Source organism: Electrophorus electricus, chromosome 2 (genome assembly GCF_041902795.1).
Source record: "Electrophorus electricus isolate QZ-2024a chromosome 2, ASM4190279v1, whole genome shotgun sequence".
NCBI classification, from domain to species: Eukaryota; Metazoa; Chordata; class Actinopteri; order Gymnotiformes; family Gymnotidae; genus Electrophorus; species Electrophorus electricus.
Window position 1 is genome coordinate 38,328,439 of NC_137498.1, and position 16,717 is coordinate 38,345,155.

At 38.7% G+C, this 16,717-nt stretch overlaps 3 protein-coding genes across 8 annotated transcripts in view; all 3 read left to right on the forward strand.

Moving 5' to 3' along the window:
* Positions 1-4,473, forward strand: atp6v1c1b (ATPase H+ transporting V1 subunit C1b). The gene is given in 15 exon segments (XM_035529471.2): positions 1-234; positions 236-322; positions 432-499; positions 747-836; positions 1,066-1,163; positions 1,473-1,564; positions 1,723-1,736; positions 1,916-2,038; positions 2,381-2,449; positions 3,141-3,236; positions 3,459-3,552; positions 3,721-3,818; positions 4,165-4,224; positions 4,226-4,283; positions 4,366-4,473. Coding segments are annotated over 15 exon segments (1,182 nt in total). The 5' UTR covers positions 1-192; the 3' UTR covers positions 4,459-4,473.
* On the forward strand, positions 4,291-6,974 carry si:ch211-215i13.3 (brain and acute leukemia cytoplasmic protein). Its single transcript, XM_027006385.3, has 3 exons — positions 4,291-6,246; positions 6,457-6,599; positions 6,842-6,974. The coding sequence occupies exons 1-3, from the start codon at positions 6,069-6,071 to the stop codon at positions 6,965-6,967; spliced, it is 447 nt and encodes a 148-aa protein (XP_026862186.2). The 5' UTR covers positions 4,291-6,068; the 3' UTR covers positions 6,968-6,974.
* The window catches only part of spire1a (spire-type actin nucleation factor 1a), a 25,173-nt gene continuing 15,297 nt past the window's right edge, over positions 6,842-16,717 (forward strand). For all 6 annotated transcript variants that reach the window (XM_035529323.2, XM_035529324.2, XM_035529325.2 and 3 more), the window contains exons 1-3: positions 6,842-6,974; positions 7,959-8,353; positions 10,877-10,908. In XM_035529323.2, coding sequence (XP_035385216.1) covers positions 6,970-6,974; positions 7,959-8,353; positions 10,877-10,908 — 432 coding nt within the window. In that variant the 5' untranslated portion in view covers positions 6,842-6,969. The remainder of the gene's footprint in view (positions 6,975-7,958; positions 8,354-10,876; positions 10,909-16,717) is intronic.

A 16,717-nucleotide genomic window follows, 5' to 3' on the forward strand; every position in this document is an offset into this window, starting at 1 on the left:
TAGGCTTTCATATAGTAGGATGAAAAGATTCTCAAAACCTTCAGTGTCGTGGGAAAACATTTTATGAAATTCATATGACAAGTGTAACAGCTAAAATGTACGTCGCTTCCTTTTCCCGAGCTAATGCCGGCATTTTGATGAATATTGTAGCGATTTCCTTCGCGCGGTGTAACCTTATATCTGTGATAGATAATGTCCGAGTTCTTGTTGATATCTGCTCCTGGAGAGAAAAACGTGTCAACAAACTTGGGACAAGATGAATGAAGCCACTACTCATAACTTCCTCTCCACCAACAGTAAATTCACCATTCCTGACCTGAAGGTGAAGGATCTCACTTTTGTCTTGCCTGATCGAAAACCTTTCAAGCTCTTACAGTAGCTCACAGTATGTTTTCCGTGATGTGAATATTGTGTTTTGTGTTTCTAAATAGGTGGGAACGCTTGATGTCCTCGTAAGCCTGTCAGGTGAGCTTGCCAAATTGGACACTTTTTTAGAAAGGTTTGGTCTCCATATTCCTTAGTATCTTTGAAATGAAACCTCTGTATTAGTCATCTTGCAGGTATGAAAGACATGCAGTAGTTCAGACAAATGTGAAATTGTTAAGGTATTAACATAAATAAGTATGGTGAAGTAATTACATAAATGTTTAAAATGTATGACACATTCACTACCTTGCTGCTTGGTGAAAAAAAAACAACTTTCCCCCCTTTCTTTTTCTGAAAATCATTTGTTAAAATTCCCTCAGTATAGTAAAGAAGGTAGCCCAGTACATGGCTGATATTTTGGAGGATAATCGAGATAAAGTCCAGGAGAACCTTTTGTCCAGTGGAAGCAAGTGGCTTTAATATCATACATTTTGATTATTATATTATGTTATATTTGGTTGCTTATTATATTATAAATTATGAATATATTATATTTTAGTGTCATAATATTCATTGTAATTGTAAATACTATTTTAAAACTTATTCTGCCTGTAGGAGGCAGTAGAGTTAAAAACAAACCTGCAGTAAAGACACAAGCACTGTTAAGGCAGTTACTTTAGTTTTCCTCAACAACACCAGACATTTTGATTTGACCACGTACATAACAAGGTTCCAGTGGGATAAAGCCAAGTATCCAGTCCAACAGTCTATGAAGAACATTTCAGTAACCATATCTAAAATGAGGGGCTTAGAAACATCCTTGTCATAGCTCAGACATATGCTACAGGCAGCACATACATGCTCAGATTTTAATGCCAATTTTTTTTCACTTGCTGAAAGCAAAGGATTTTAATTTGAAGTAGTCAGAATTTACTGCTTAAACTGGCAGTATATGCATCAAGACTCTTGTGCCACCCACCAACTTTGGTAGTGATTCTGGAAGTCACACATTTTCATTTAGCACCACAACAAAATACGTTTGAGGAAATGCAACTACACATTCACTATTAACTTTTGCTTTGACTCAATTTTATTATTTTACTTCTAGCAAGTTATTCAGATAGACAATGAGCTGAAAGGGAAAGCTTCAGTGTATAATAGCATAAAGGGTAACCTGCAGAATCTGGAGAGAAAGAATGCATAAGTAGACATTTTAATAGGTTCAGCAATGCTAATCAGTGATGCTCGTATAAGATCAGGCATGTGCAGTTGTGTATGTTTGTGTGTAGTGGTAGTTTACTGGTTAAGGTAGTGAATTGATAATCAGAAGGCTGCTAGTTCAAACCCCACCACCAGTTTGCCAGTGTTGGGTCTCTGAGCAATGCTCTTAAATCTCAATTGCTCAAGTTGTGTTCACTCAAAATTGTAAGTTGCTTTGGAGTTGCTTTGGATAAAGCTAAATGCCATGAATGTGTTTAAAAAAAAAAAAAAGCTTATAACTGACTAATGCCTAATCTCCTTTGCAGCCTCAATAATGCTGTTACACTAGGGGAAGTCTTTTGACAAGGATTCTGGCAGACATTGTAAAGAAAGAGGATTTTGTCCTTGACTCTGAATACTTAATTACCTTGCTTGTAGTTGTTTTCTTTCCTCTTGTATTATTCATTGTAATGTAGTGGGTTTTTTTCTTTAAATTGAACTGATTTATCATTTTAAATAGAGAACTCAGTAGGTCAGTTGTTGCCAACCCTAATAATAGCATTAGCTTGTTCACTTATGTTAGACTTTGCCATAGCTAAGAGAGAAGGTAGATCTCATTGTGGAGATGGAGATGGAAATATGTTCTACTCGAGATACTTTTCACAAAAAGTAAAAACTACAGTTAGTAATTACAAATGCTGATCCAGATTATGATGATTTTTACATCATATTTATTTATCACACTTATCAGATATAAGATATATTTATATCTTTGTTATGGTTGGTATAACATGATAAATGATCAATCTTACAGAGCGAGTTACTCTGACTGGCAGAAGACATATGAAATGCTCTCTGAAATGGTAGTTCCACGATCTTCAATGTAAGTTTGGTTTCGTGAGGGCATTGAAAATAAGTCTGGCTTTTACAACATTACCTACCCTAATGTCTCATCTGTTTTCACACAGCAGAGAATGCCAAATGTTCCCACAGCTCTTATTCTTATGTTGGCCCAGTTTCTTGAAATTCTGCATAGTACTAAAAATGAAAAGAGGTTTGAACTTGTGTTATATAACTTTCTACATCTGGCCCTTTGTTGGAAGCACAAAAAGGCTGAGCTATGTGATTGGCAGTCCCAGTATCTATGGAGACCACCCGTACACACAGAGAGTTAGTAATAAACAACTGCCTGGGAAGACTGGACAATCATGATATTTTTTGCAAGCAGACTTAGATAAATCAAAGAATCATTACTGCCCAAATATTTAAGTTGCCTTAGATATTTTTAATTTGCCATTGATATTTTATTCTTTTTACCTTGCTGTTTTTGTTATTGCAATGGATAGATCACAAGGTCAGTGTTTCATCATTACAAATTGTCATTGTTTATCTTATTACTGATTTTTTTTGGTCACTGTTGGCTTAGTCTGTGCTTGTTAATGTTGTCTTAATGGTGGTGTAGTCAGAATCATGAATATTGCACCCTTTCACTATTGTGAATACGCCATAATGCACCAGCTGATATGGGATGCATCAGTCCTATTTTTCTGAGCTTGCTTTCTCTCTTTTTGCAGTCTGCTCTCTGAAGACCAGCATAGTGGCCTGTTCAGCGTGACTCTCTTTAGAAAGGCCAAAGATGACTTCAAACTTAAAGCCAAGGAAAAAAAAGTGTGTCCTTCAAACCTTGTAGTAGCCAGTAACCACATATACAACTCCATGGTCTTTTAAAAGTTTTGTTTCTTTATGAATTTAAAGGTAATTCAATTAAAAAGATTTAAATCCAGTTTGGGAAACCATGACCAAGCCTTAATATTACAGCAGACCACATGTGTTGGTACAGGTTGTTTCAGTAGATACTTGGGGAGACTGACTGCTGTCATTCCTCATGCCAGGTTCATTGTACGTGATTTCCAATATAATGAAGAGAAGCTGAAGGCAGATAAAGAGGAGATTACTCAACTCTCTACAGATAAAAAGAAGCAGCTTGTATGATACCACTCAACACATGACTATCCCTTTCCAGTGATATCGATGAGGACCCATATTACAAAATCACATGCATATTGAAGTACTAGAGTGCTGCTTATGATGGGAAAATTAGACTAAATTGAGATAGTGCTGAGTTGAGGGCCTTAAGCCTGCTTTCATCTCCAGGGCCCTTTGGGTCGGTGGTTAAAAGTAACCTTCAGTGAAGCTTTCATTGTGTGGATCCATACAAAGGCTCTGAGAGTTTTTACAGAGTCTATATTGAGGTATGGTAATATATAAAGCTACAGTTGCTAGAAAAACTTGTAGCGCCACCTGGATTTTTGTGTGAATTGATCCTAAAATGTGATCTGATCTTTATTCTATGTCATAAGAATAAGGACATTGTTATTTAACAAGTGATACAAACAAAGATAAAATACTGTATCTTTACTTGCTGTCATTATGGCCTAAATTATAAAATCATATTTTAGATGCCATTCTACACAAATACAGGTAAATCCAAATATTTCACCAATCATATAGTTTTTTCCCCCCACATACTTTCATAATACATTGTATGAATCAGTGCATTCATATAAAGATTCAGTAATCGTTCTCTGAACTCGGTAGGTATGGTTTACCAGTCAGCTTCCAGCCCATGGTTTTGCAGTCCAATAAGAAGAGCAGGAAGAAGGGAACTACTGCATGAGCTCTACAAGCACCTGGACAGCAGTGACCCTGTTACTGATGTGAGTCATCATTTGCACATGGAACCTTGTGCTCTTAGGTCTTCTAAACAACATTATCCTAATCTCTCCTGCCTTCCCCTAGGCCTCCATTGATATCCCTGGTCTAAACCTGAACCAGCAGGAATATCCTTATGTTTATTACAAGATTGACTGCAACTTTTTTGATTTTAAATAAAGCAGTATCATCATATTGCACTTCCTGGAGAAATGAGTGTGTTCAGCTTTAGGAGGCAACCCAACACACACACATGATTAATAATGGAATGTTTTTAATCAATTCATGTTTGTGTTGACAGCTGAGGTATTATTTAGACATTTTTCACAACAAAGAGTCTCCTGGGAGGGTTGCGGTAGAGGCTGATACTATATGCCAGTATAATTTGACAATGTCTTAAACTTTTAAAATGGCAAAACTCACATTTAAATTTTTTTCAGACAACATTTTAGTCAAAGTTTGTCAAACTCCTATCACATGAGTTGACATGTGGAAAAATGTACCTGTTAAACAACATTTGCTTGTTAGGACCAGTTGACTTGAACCAGCATCCATGAAGGTGAAAAGAATACATGCATCAAAACTCTTCTCTTTCCTGGCGTCCAGGTGATGGAATTAACTTCCACTAGCTGTCTACAAAGCTGAGTAACTAGGTGTCTTCAAACAAAGACTGAAGCTTAGTGATTTCACTAAGTCACTAAGCACTTAAATAAGTATTTATGCATGGACAAAGGCATCTGTCAAATGCTGTAAATGTAAACATTGCAAACTATTGACAGTAAAATCAACTCTTCTTGAAAAGGATTCAAAAAGGTCATTTTTAAAGGTTTTTTGATCATTTGTCATCTTGGAAGTTTGAAAACATGCATATTTTTCAATATGTGGAAGTGTAAAAGCTTAATACTGGTTTAAATAATGCTTAATACTCATCCAGAAATTTTACAAAATTTCTCAATTAAAACCCCAGTAATTAAAGTTAATGTCTGCGTTGACTGGCATCATGTAGGTTTTCTAAAAAAAACAAACAAACATTTAGCTCAAAACTAGTAAACAATTACTTTGTTATTTTTTAAAAATAGAGCATAGCGTTTCAGCCTCTGCTTGTTTAATCGGCTCGTTTCATTAAAATTTCACGTTTACACTAGTAGAATACTGGCTATCGGTGTTCTGCAATTGTGCTGTGGTACAAAATTCACAACTTGATTTTCCTATCATATCTTTAAGTCGCATGCCTGAAAGATTGTGTTTTGGTCAAGTTTTAACTTTGTGTATTTCCATTTGTCTTGTCCAGTACCAAGATGTGTTATGTATTGACGGAATAGTGATTCTGTTCGGGACCCAATATACTGTCCGTCATTTTTTAAGTCATGGAAAGTAGGTGATATGTTAGGTTTTATTGAAAAATCAATAAATGCGTATAAAACAATGTTTCTTTAAAATACATGCGCATTTTATCCCACGATGCATCTCAACATCACGATGATAAATACGTGACTCCTTCCTCAACAGGTAAATTAAAGTAGCCTATAGCAGAGTTGACAAGACTATGCATATCACTGGGGCAATGACTGAGTAATATGATAGATTTGTGCATTATCGCTTTACAGGCATTGCAGGTCGCTCTACATTGCAGATGCAGTCCATCCCCAAACGACGCAACCAACGTCACATAATTCAAGTTTGACAAATATCTGTTTGCGTACAGTGTAGACTACAAAACACCAGGCTACAGCGTGTGGCTGAATGATTTGGGTCGCTCGCTAAAATTTGTTTCATTTGATCTCGCATCAATGGGTTGCGGTGGAAGCCGAGCAGATGCCATCGAACCGAGATATCAGGAAAGCTGGACCAGGGAGACGGAATCGACATGGCTCACCAGTACTGATGCTGAGACCCCAAATGGCGTTACCAGTAAGATTCCTGCTGGGGAATGTAGCGGTCCTTTGAAGGAGAACCCAAAACAATCAGGTAGCCTATTCCATTTTTTTCTTCTAGCGTGGCTTGCTGATTATATCATTCGCAGTTATTAAGTGAACTGTTTTTCAGACTTTTCTAAAGTTCTCCATGGTTTCTGTTTTAATATGTTCGGAGACGTATTGTGATTATGCAAAATGATAACTATCATAAGGGCCTTTGATATCAAGTGTGAGCTGTTCACCTGATAAACTTGTTCTATAGGCACAAGTGTGGAGGCTAGACCTTCTCTCTCTTTTAGAGAGAGAAGAATGGTTAATGCTGGCATACAGTGTGAAACGCAGCCCTTGTCCTCGGGCATCTGTACAGATCAGCAACGAAGGTCCCACCGTAGCTGTTGTGTTGAGGTTTGCTTTTCTTTAGCATTCATATTTATAAAGAACAAGGATGTCACGTCAGAATGCCAATAAACGGATGATATAAGATTTAACAACTGAGTAAAACAGCATTACATAAACATTTAAATCACGTAAGAGGTTCTAAGAAAAATAATTGCAGAGATAAACTACTTTATCAATATTTTATTAACAAAACGATCCTTTCCTGTGATATCTTGTTTTTTGTTTGTTTCTTTGTTTATTTTTTACAGCAAACAAACGACCCAAAGTTGAGGCTTTCCAAGGAAATGACGGTTCTCTCAAAGGATATTTCTCCCCGCAGGGATGTAGCTGTGCACTCAGTAAAGCTATGTGACGAACATTCGTCCACGCATTAAAAATGAAGTAAGATGGAACTGGTGATGTAACGTGATGGTGTATATTGCTATTATAAGCCATTAAAGTAGTCAAAGAAATAAGAGCTTAACAATTAAGATGTCGCCCCAGCATACACTCTGACAAGTGTAGTTACTATGACATCATGGAGCCATTACGAGGTTAACCCATATAAAAAGCCTTTTAAATATGAAGCCATCGCTATGGCCCTTGAAAACCATATTATTTAGGGAAAAATATGTAGGCATCTAATTGAGTAATTTAGGTTATGGGACAACCAGCAAAGATAATTATTATTTTTGTAATAATCTAATTATTCTTGTAAAATTATTTACTTTAAAACAACAAAGATAATTTAACAAATATAAGTTATCAAAGATTTTTCAAAATTTATTTTGAAATAACAGTGTGATTGTACATGTTATAATGACCTCGTGTAGCCTGCTATAATGACCGCCAGATGGCGCATATAAGCAAGCATTCGCTTTAAATTTGTTTGCATCTAAACAGTGACTTGTACAATTTTATTCGAAGGCATGGCTGGTAACTGACTGAATGAAATGTGTTTTGGTGGGGTAGGGGTAGTATTAAGATATTTTTCAGTTTTATAAACATGGCCTAAACGTACAGTTAAAAGTAAAATGCTGTGGGACTATATACCGTAATATTTTCAAGGCGAACAATCACGAAGTCTAAGACCTAATAATTAAATAATTATTTCATTTAATTCATTTAATTCATATGTGACCGGGGCTACTGCTGCCCAATTTAGTGGTTGTGAAATGTAATCCGACTATTTCTTGGACCACGCGGAAAAATACGTCATATGACTCAGTCTTGAAACAAGCACTGGTAGGCTACATATGAGCAGCCTTTGGAGCTTTGAATGAGCGATGGGGAAGTGGGACACATATACTTCAGCCCTCTAAATGACAGACAAAACAAAAACAGTCACTTTAACTTCTGTCATTTTATTCCATAAACAAACGACAGCATTCTTGGGAATTCGGTGATAATGGCCAAACCGCTCGGGACCGACGACGGGACGTTTGTTTCACCTGCGGTTATTCAAGATTTCAGCGAAGGAATGTGCATGTCACCCAATGTTCTCCAAAGTCTCGGCGATAGAGCAAATTCCGAACACAGTGTGGATTCTGCAGACAGAGAGGAACTGTCGCTGGAAGATATTTTAACACTCTACAATCAGCCGATAAATGAAGAGCAAGCTTGGGCGGTTTGCTATCAGTGTTGCCGGTCCTTGGCTCAAAAGAGTCATTCCAAATCAACCAATGCCCCAGGTGTGGAGCTTGCCAGAAGAATTGAGGGACCGAGCGACGTGAGGATTTGTAAAGATGGGACTGTTAAATTACACCACCGAAGCAGCACAGGTAATTGCAATATACCTACTGGTGCAATTATCAGTTACGATTAGGCTAAATTAAAATGTAGTCTTAGCTACCACTTTACCTCCAGTATTTTAGACCTAATACTTTTGACATAGCCTAATTATTACACAGGTAGCTCCGTGACGAAAGGATAGCCTATAGGCCAACGCAGGCCTCTGCGATGTATAAACAAACCGTAGATGCCCTCACTATAAACAATGGGAACATGTGATTGATCCAGCGGTGAGCGTCTCGAGTCCAGTCAGGGGAGCAAACAAAAGGGTCTCACAGGCTACTATCGTGCTTGATTATGCTCGCAGAGTTAATGTTAAGACGCTCTGTGACATGGTATATTGTCGCAGAGGAATACAGCTGAAATGTTCATGATACTTTGTGCATTTGGCCAAACGATAGTTTGGGCATGCATTTCAGACCAAAAAGCGACAATGGAAGCGATGTACAAATGTTATTTGTGGTTCGATTTATGTATTTATGTATCTTTTGGTTTTTTTGCCTCAATGTATTCCATTTCATTTAACTCTGTAAAACACGTTGCGAATCTTTTTAAATATTGAAAATCTTAAAAATGCTATATAAACAAAGATGGCGATTATTATTGTTATACGGAATGTAAATGTACGGAATGTTTGTAATCGCATCGATGCAGGATAATCCGGTGATTACTAAATATAATCAAGGAAGATAACATTTCCGGCCTTTTCTTTATTTTATTTTTTTATACGAAACACTAACTAACATGGTACCAAAGTCTCTCCATTATGTGTACTGCTCGGATGTAAAGTCATCAATATTATTAATTGTCTGCTGTATTATCAGTATAGATATTTCCCAGTATTGGCTCTGTTCATCTTTCATTTTTGTGTTTCCATTTTTGTTTTCATGGATGCTTTTGTTTTTGATTGTTTTGGTCTCATACTATATCCTGGATTCAATTCCCTCTGGTCTCCCATATAATCAGTGTCTTATTATAGCTGTGGGTGAATTTCATTTCTTAGAAAATTACAGTTTGAGGTCATTTTAACACCACATCAATCATGTTTCAGGTCAGAGTAGCCGAAATTAAGGGACTGTGAGAATTAGGAGGCTTTGTGCTGCAACTGTCCATCCATCTGTCTATTTGTCTGTCTGTATATCTAACTTTTGTCTTATTTTTCTATCTATGTAATGGAAAATACATGTTTTCATGTGTTTCTGTATTAGGTCATGGACCTGAATCCTATTATAGCACTTTAAAATATTTGCCCGATTTATCAGACAACTACATCTAGACATTCTTAGGATTTTAGTGACGTGACATATTCATACGTAATAGCTCTAGACTCAATTGGCACTGTCACGAGATTAATCAGGTCTAAAAAGGTCTCTCATTCTACACAGGTATAGATTAACCTGCCTTTGCAAGGGTGTGTCCGGCCTCAGCTAATGGTGACCTAACCAAATTTCCAAGTGTGACTTGGTTGAGATTTATCACCATTACTGCATGAGCCATAGCGCAAGCAAAGTAAATCAAATGCCTAACTTTTAATATAAACATCTGAAAACAAAGTGGTTTATTTTTAGTGTGCATCAAAGAAAACAATAACGTCAAAGCCACTCATGATTAAAAGATAAAAGGTCACAAACAAAACCACAAGCCCACATTCACTGCTTGATTTTGAGGTTAGTTGCAATGACCAGTTGTGCAAACAGCCTACATTTTGGCAGCTACCGTGCAAACAACATTAATCTCTGTTTCAGATTTGTGTCAAAATCTTTTACATTTGAACTGTGTTTTTAGGTGGTAATTATGTAGGATTGTCTCTTTTGTATGTGTTTGTTGTCCCATACGTCTGGCACAGTGTTATAGATGACCAGTAAACTCTGATGTTTTTCAGTTTCTTTAACCTGGATCAGAATGCTGGGTCAGTGCTGCACAACAGTGTAGTAAATGTATTTCTGTTACTGGAGCTAACTGAAGGAAGCAAAACATCAAATGGAGGATTTTAGACTTGTGAAAAATGTTTCCACAGTAACCATTTACCCAGATAGTGGTAATGCTTTGTTTTTAGACTCACTGGCTAAAAGAATGTGATTTTTGGATTTTCTAGCTGTGGTTTCCTCATTTTTGACTCTTGGATGTCAAGAGCCACTGTGGAGCCATTCATTCCAGGCAGAAATGAACTCAGCATCTCAGTCAGGCCACTGCTGGACCAGTGTCATGTAAAGAAAGGGCTATTAACAGGATAATATTTAGTTATTTGAAAACTGTATGTAGGCTGCTTGTTTCTCAGTTAACAACCCTTAGATTGGACTGAGTGATTCCTAATGTGTAAGGTTTTTAAAGCTAAGAGCAGGCTGAGCAAGTTCAGGTTTTCTTCCACCTGGGCAGTTCTGTTTACATACCTTGTACTTTGACTGCAATGCTAAACAAAAAAAAAAAAAATTCTAAAAGAACTGTTTTGTTCTATGCCATCCATACTGTAGAATCATACATTAAATTTAATTTACTTCTCTTCCCTTTTACAGACAAACACAGGCTGCCTAATACATCAATAGAGGTAAGTCTTCCATTTTTCTTTTTTGATTTTTGACTGCCAAAGGGTATTGAATTGAACTGAAACTGTATTTGGTAAAGGGTTGACATTATCAGTAGGTTTGCTGCCTGAATGGATGCGGCAGATGGGGAGAGTGGACTGTCCGCAGGCCTGGGAAAGGGTGTCCAACATCCTGCTGCAGGTCACCAAGACCTTACACATGTTGATTGTGAATGGAGATGGCTATTGGCTGTTTCTGGGCCTGCTAAACTCTGAGCAACAGAGCTCTGCTGACACATGCTGCAGCCCCAGTTTGAAGACAGATTGTTTGCCAAAGGGAACTGAAGTGAGTTGCTTTTGTGCTTTTCAGAAGGTGTAGTGTTTGTCAGCCTAATTGTTTTATTGTACCTTTTCTTATGCAGCCATTAGCAACCATTTGTTCTAGGTTGGTGTGACAACTTGAACACAATGGAGATCAACAGGATGGCCAAGAGATTTCTGGGTTCAATCTTTATTTCTATTCCTTTTGGATAATGATGTGGCCATCTCTGTAAACAGCTCATAAATGGACAGGGTTTTCCCACGCTTTTCAAAAATAAAAGACCTACTAACTGTATCATTCAAATACAACATAGTATGTATGATTTGGTTCAGTAAATAGAAAGCAAGGGGACTTTAAGGTGTGTTATAGGGTACAATGATGAAGCTGTTTCAAGTTTCAAGTTTGGTTTATTCGTCACATACATAGTCATACACAGTATAACCCGCAGTGAAATGGTGGAGAGTGCTCTGTCCAAACTGTTTTGTTGTGCATAAAGATGTTCATACTTGCATTTACAACATTTAGCTGACGCATTTATCCGAAGTAACTTATAATTATGACTGAGTGCAACTTGAGCAATAGAAGGTTAAGGGCATTGCTCAGGAGCCCAACCGTGGCAACTTGGCATTGGTGGGACTTGAACCAGCAACTTTCCAATTACAAGTCAAGTACCTTAACCACTGAGCTACAACTGCCGATAATAAAAATGCCACTTTGTAGGACAAAATCAGTAAATATGGACTCTCCTGGCTAAGTGTATGTTGGATTGGAATGTCCTCAGAAAAAGCAGATGGGACAAGGCAATGCACAGACATGCACAGCCAAACTCCCACCTGAACGCATGCGTACTTATTTAGAAGGAGCTAGAGATCAGCAGTCCTGTCCTTACAAAAGGGCCATCTTCCATACAAATGACTTCAGTGACCATGTGTTGTCTGTTGCTGGCATACATGCCATCACATGCCTGCTGCTCTCGCTATAAACAAACACCCCCTCTCCTTATTTCTCTCTCTGATGGATATCTACAGTACCCCTGCTCATGTCAGCTCACCAGTCCATCATTTCATGGATATGTGACAGCATATTTTTTTTTTAAAAATATATTTTTTAGTCCAGCGTAAATAAGAAGGTGAATAAAGCCCCATATTTGCTTTTACTTTTTTGTTTTTTGAGATGTTTGTGTATGCTCAGCATGACCAGGGCTTTGGACCAAAGCACATTTCTGTTCAAACACTCAGCCCTGTTTGTGTGCAGTAATGAGAAAGAGTGTGTGTGTGTGTGTGTGGGGGGTGGGGGGGGGGGGGGTGGGTGTGTGTGTGTGTGTGTGTGTGTGTACTCTGTTCTGCGTGGTTGCACATTTTCCTCCCTCCTTTGCTTCCTATCAGTTTCTCCCTCCCTCTCTCATGTTAATTTATTGCTCATGTGATAACACGATGCATTACCTAATCATCGAGGCGTTGTACTAGCTGAACCATCGAGTGATCACAGTTAGGACTCATCAGTAAGGAGTCAGCAGTTAGGTTTTCAACTGAGAATCTGACTCTACCTTTCAGCCCACTCACTGCAGTTATAGGCTAAATGCCACTATTGCCAGATTTGTGTTATATGGGTTTGTGAGTTTCCTGGTGTGATAGCTGTTTTTGAATTGCCTCTTAGTGCATAACATGGAGAGAGTTGACCCACATTCCCCATTAACTGAACTTTAATGACAGATAGAGACTAAAGGCTTTATAAACAGAAGAATGATTAGTGGGACTGGACTGCTGGCCTTGGACCAGGAACGTCCTCTAAAAGCTTTCATTTTGAGCAAAATCAAGGACTGAAATTTCTGAGTCTTCCCAACTCTATTCATCCCAGTGCTGGAAGCTGCTTGAAGCAAGCTGTGCATGGAAAACTTGGCTAGCCTGCTTCACTGCAGGGCTACCACAGTCATGGGACAGGCATGTCCCAACCTACTGCCGTCCATTACCCTCAGGAGATGGCGACTAAACTGATCTGAGATGACTGTTCATCTGACACCAGCTTCTGAGAGTGGAAGGAGCACCAGACCCCTTCTCCAGTGGACAGACAAACAGGATTAGGCTTGATATTGAGTGGATTATGATGGGATTAGCAGACTTCTTTATAAAGAGTTGCTTCAAAAGATTTTAAAGACACTTTTTAATTCATTTTTGGAGAAATAAAAAAGGAACCCCAGCTGAAGTCCATAAAGTCATAATGAATCACTGGAAAATGCATTTGAATGACACCATCAGCACTCGGTGTATGTTCCCTTTGAGCAGTGATATGTGAGAAAGTCTGATACACTGAACGCCTCACAACCAGAGCCATCACTGGCTTCTCTTCTCTAGTGTGTGCCAGTGTTCAGGGTTTTCTATACACTGTAATTTTAGTAAGTCATTGTACTTTATGGCATAATTTCACATTCTACGTAACATTCCCATGCCCAGAGATTTGTTACATGACTTTTTTCATTAGTTGATGTAAACACTGAAAGGTGTTGAATGTAGATTTTCTGCCAACAGTGCTCCTTTTAACATCCCCTTTTAACACTGCTTTTTCATCCCATGCCTGTGTGGAGGATATTTTGGCGATTAGGAAAACTTGACTGGCACTGACAATGCCCTTTCCCTATCTGTGTAGGGCCTCTGTTGGCTTTGGCTTTGTGTGTAGAACAGTGGACAAATTCATGAAAAACACACAAGCACACACATGTATCTTATCTGAAAAAGGTAATCATTCTATGGCATTTTCTTGTGTTCCCAGTTCAGATGTGTGTGGAAGACTCAATATGGTCTATGTGGTTCCTTTAACAATTTGGAAAGTCTAATATAGAAAAAAAAAAACAGATTATGAGATGATATGATTTCAGTATGATAAAGAAGACAGTGCTGCTATCACTAACATCTTTACAACATAGAAAGTCCAGCAGTGAATTACATCTATGGGCTCTCACATGATTCAAATGCAACTGTTTAACATGTGCAGTGTACTAGTGTTGTGCTTAGCCAGATATGTAGGGTCTCACCTCTTCTGTGCATACTTGTGAGGAAGCTCACTCATGTGTCATGAGTTCATGCTGCTGGCTGAGTCACAAGCATATTACACTCTGGACAGCTGGCAGCAGAGCATCTATGTAAAGCCACAGGCATGTTAACTTAATAGTGGAAGCAGTGCTGTATACAGTGACGTTTCCACTTCTGTGTCACCTCTGTGTGTGTGTGTGTGAGAGAGAGAGGGAGAAATTACTGACAGACACAGTAATTGCTGGCTCCATTACTACTGTTGTCTTGGTATTGTCTCTAAGTATCGCAATCTTTCTTTTAAATTTAAAAGGGTTTAAAGTTTATGGAGTTTGTAGAGTTTAAATCACTATAGCTAGTGAAAATGTCTGTGACCATAGAAGGTGTTGGACTTCATAAAAGTTCTTGTCATCAGCGTCCTAGAATTTGTGTAAATGAACATGGTGTGTGTATAGAAAGCTCCTTGTAGAAGACATTGCTGCACATATTTTTTGGAAGCTGCTGAGAAATAGGAGAGTAATGTTGTTCCTGATGTTTGAGATCCTTTGTTTCTATAAAGGATGATGATAAGCTGAAAATCTGACCACCTTTACATAAAAAAAAAAAAAAAAGGTTTGATTGGAGTAGCTCATGTCAATATGATGCTGGGAAGCAGTGGTAGAAGGCGAGGGTGCCTCTGAGCACTAATGTCATGTGAACAAAGCAAAGAGGAGCTTTCTGTGTGTGTGCATTGTACTGTGTAGCATGAGAGTCAGTGCTAGTGCAGACTAGAGCAAACCAACTCCCTTAGTCTGTCATGGAGCAGGCAAGCCAGTGCGTCTGCCAGCAGAGCGATGGCTGGGATGGGAGAGAAGACAGTAGAGTGAAAATACTAAAATTAAAAAAAAGAAAAAAAAAAAAAAAAAAGAAACAACAACAAATAAAAATGTGTGTGTGTGTGTGTGTGTGTGTGTGTGTGTGTGTGTGTGTGTGTGTGTGTGGAGAGAGAGAGCCACGGCTCTTTTCGTCCTGTCAGCTCAGTAGCTTTCTCTCCTCCATTGCTCCCTCCCTGTAATACCCTCATTCCTTGTGAGTCACAAGCTCATAATGAGACTGTTTGTGTGGAACTGGACAGAAAAGTCTGGTTTGCTTCTTTTTGTGGGCCAGATGGGACAGAGTGTTCTTTCTTTTGAAAACTGAAGTTGCACATTTATTGAGTTTGATCTTTGTTTTAGCTACTCGTGTGGGAAATTCATTGTCAGGAGGCATGATTTAGTCATTGTTGTTGTTATATTACCTTGGGATGGAGAAAGGGAAAGTTGTCCAGGTAAACTGCCAATGTCTTCTGATTGCCATGGTGCCTTGAACCAAAGGTGATCATGTGGTCTCTCGTCATGGAGGAAGTTGAGTCAGGTGCTTTTGTTGCCTCTGGTGGTAAAGTCAGCCTCAGCCTGGCTGCTTCTCTGGGGCTCATTGTCTCTCACTTGGCAGCAGCGAAGGCCTGTCTGTGCCCAACAGGGCTTGTACTCCAGGAAAGTAGTTCATCATGTTGTCTATTAGGTAATGGGGCAGCTTGGATCCTTGGTCCATACTGCTCTTCTGTGTTCATCAGTCCTCTGATTCACTGAGAAGCTTCAGAGAAAGAAACATGGACATGAAAGCTTTGAATGTTGCAATTGTGTTTTCTCTTTTTTTAAAGAACTTCCCTGGATCTACACTTAGACTAATGATGGTCACTGTGCTTCATTCAGCCACTTGGCCCATGTTTTTCACACCAGTGGTTTCACACTGACATGGATTAGATTATGTAACAATCTGACATTCATCCTTTTTCTTTGATTGTGAAAGGATTAGGATTAACATTTGGAGCACAGGGACACAAGTACTGTGTATGCACTGGTTTCAGTGATTATCAGGAAACATCATGACCAGTATGAATCTCAGACAAGCTGTTTGTTTCTGTGACCTACGTTTTTGTTTGTCATAGGTAGTGTAGCTCTTATGGTGCAAGTGGCTGTATGGCACTAATCAGACACATAGCTGAACATACGCCCTGAAGCATGCTTCCCTGTCCTGGCCTCACCTTTTTGCTGACGCCCTTTACTAACTCAAATGTACACAGGCCTTTGTCTTTCAGTACTGATAATCTACCTGATCTGAACCTATGCTCTGAATGCCATTAGTAACTCATGCCTGTTGCAGTGGGGAACACTGTTTTAGATGACTGATTAAAGTAATGGATGACATAAGGATGGAGCAGTGAGCATGACGCTTAATCTTGGTGTACTAATCTGGGCTGGAGCTCAGACCTTCCATGCTGGAGTGGGGCCCTATTAGTGATATTCCTGAGGAACTTCCTTGTACAAATGTTTTGTGAATTGAACATTATGTAGAATGGATTTCATTAATCATGAACCCAGGAGGAACATGTTGGCAGTGTATGTTGAAGCAATGAGGTTCTTTGCCAGAACTGGACTGGTCCTTGGCTTGCTGTTGGCAAACTTTGGAA

Coding starts and splice junctions, on each gene's coding strand:
- si:ch211-215i13.3 (XM_027006385.3), top strand. CDS start 6,069: ATGGGTTGCGGTGGAAGCCGAGCAGATGCCATCGAACCGAGATATCAG. Junction 6,247..6,456: donor GGAGAACCCAAAACAATCAG/GTAGCCTATTCC, acceptor CTTGTTCTATAG/GCACAAGTGTGGAGGCTAGA. Junction 6,600..6,841: donor ACCGTAGCTGTTGTGTTGAG/GTTTGCTTTTCT, acceptor TATTTTTTACAG/CAAACAAACGACCCAAAGTT.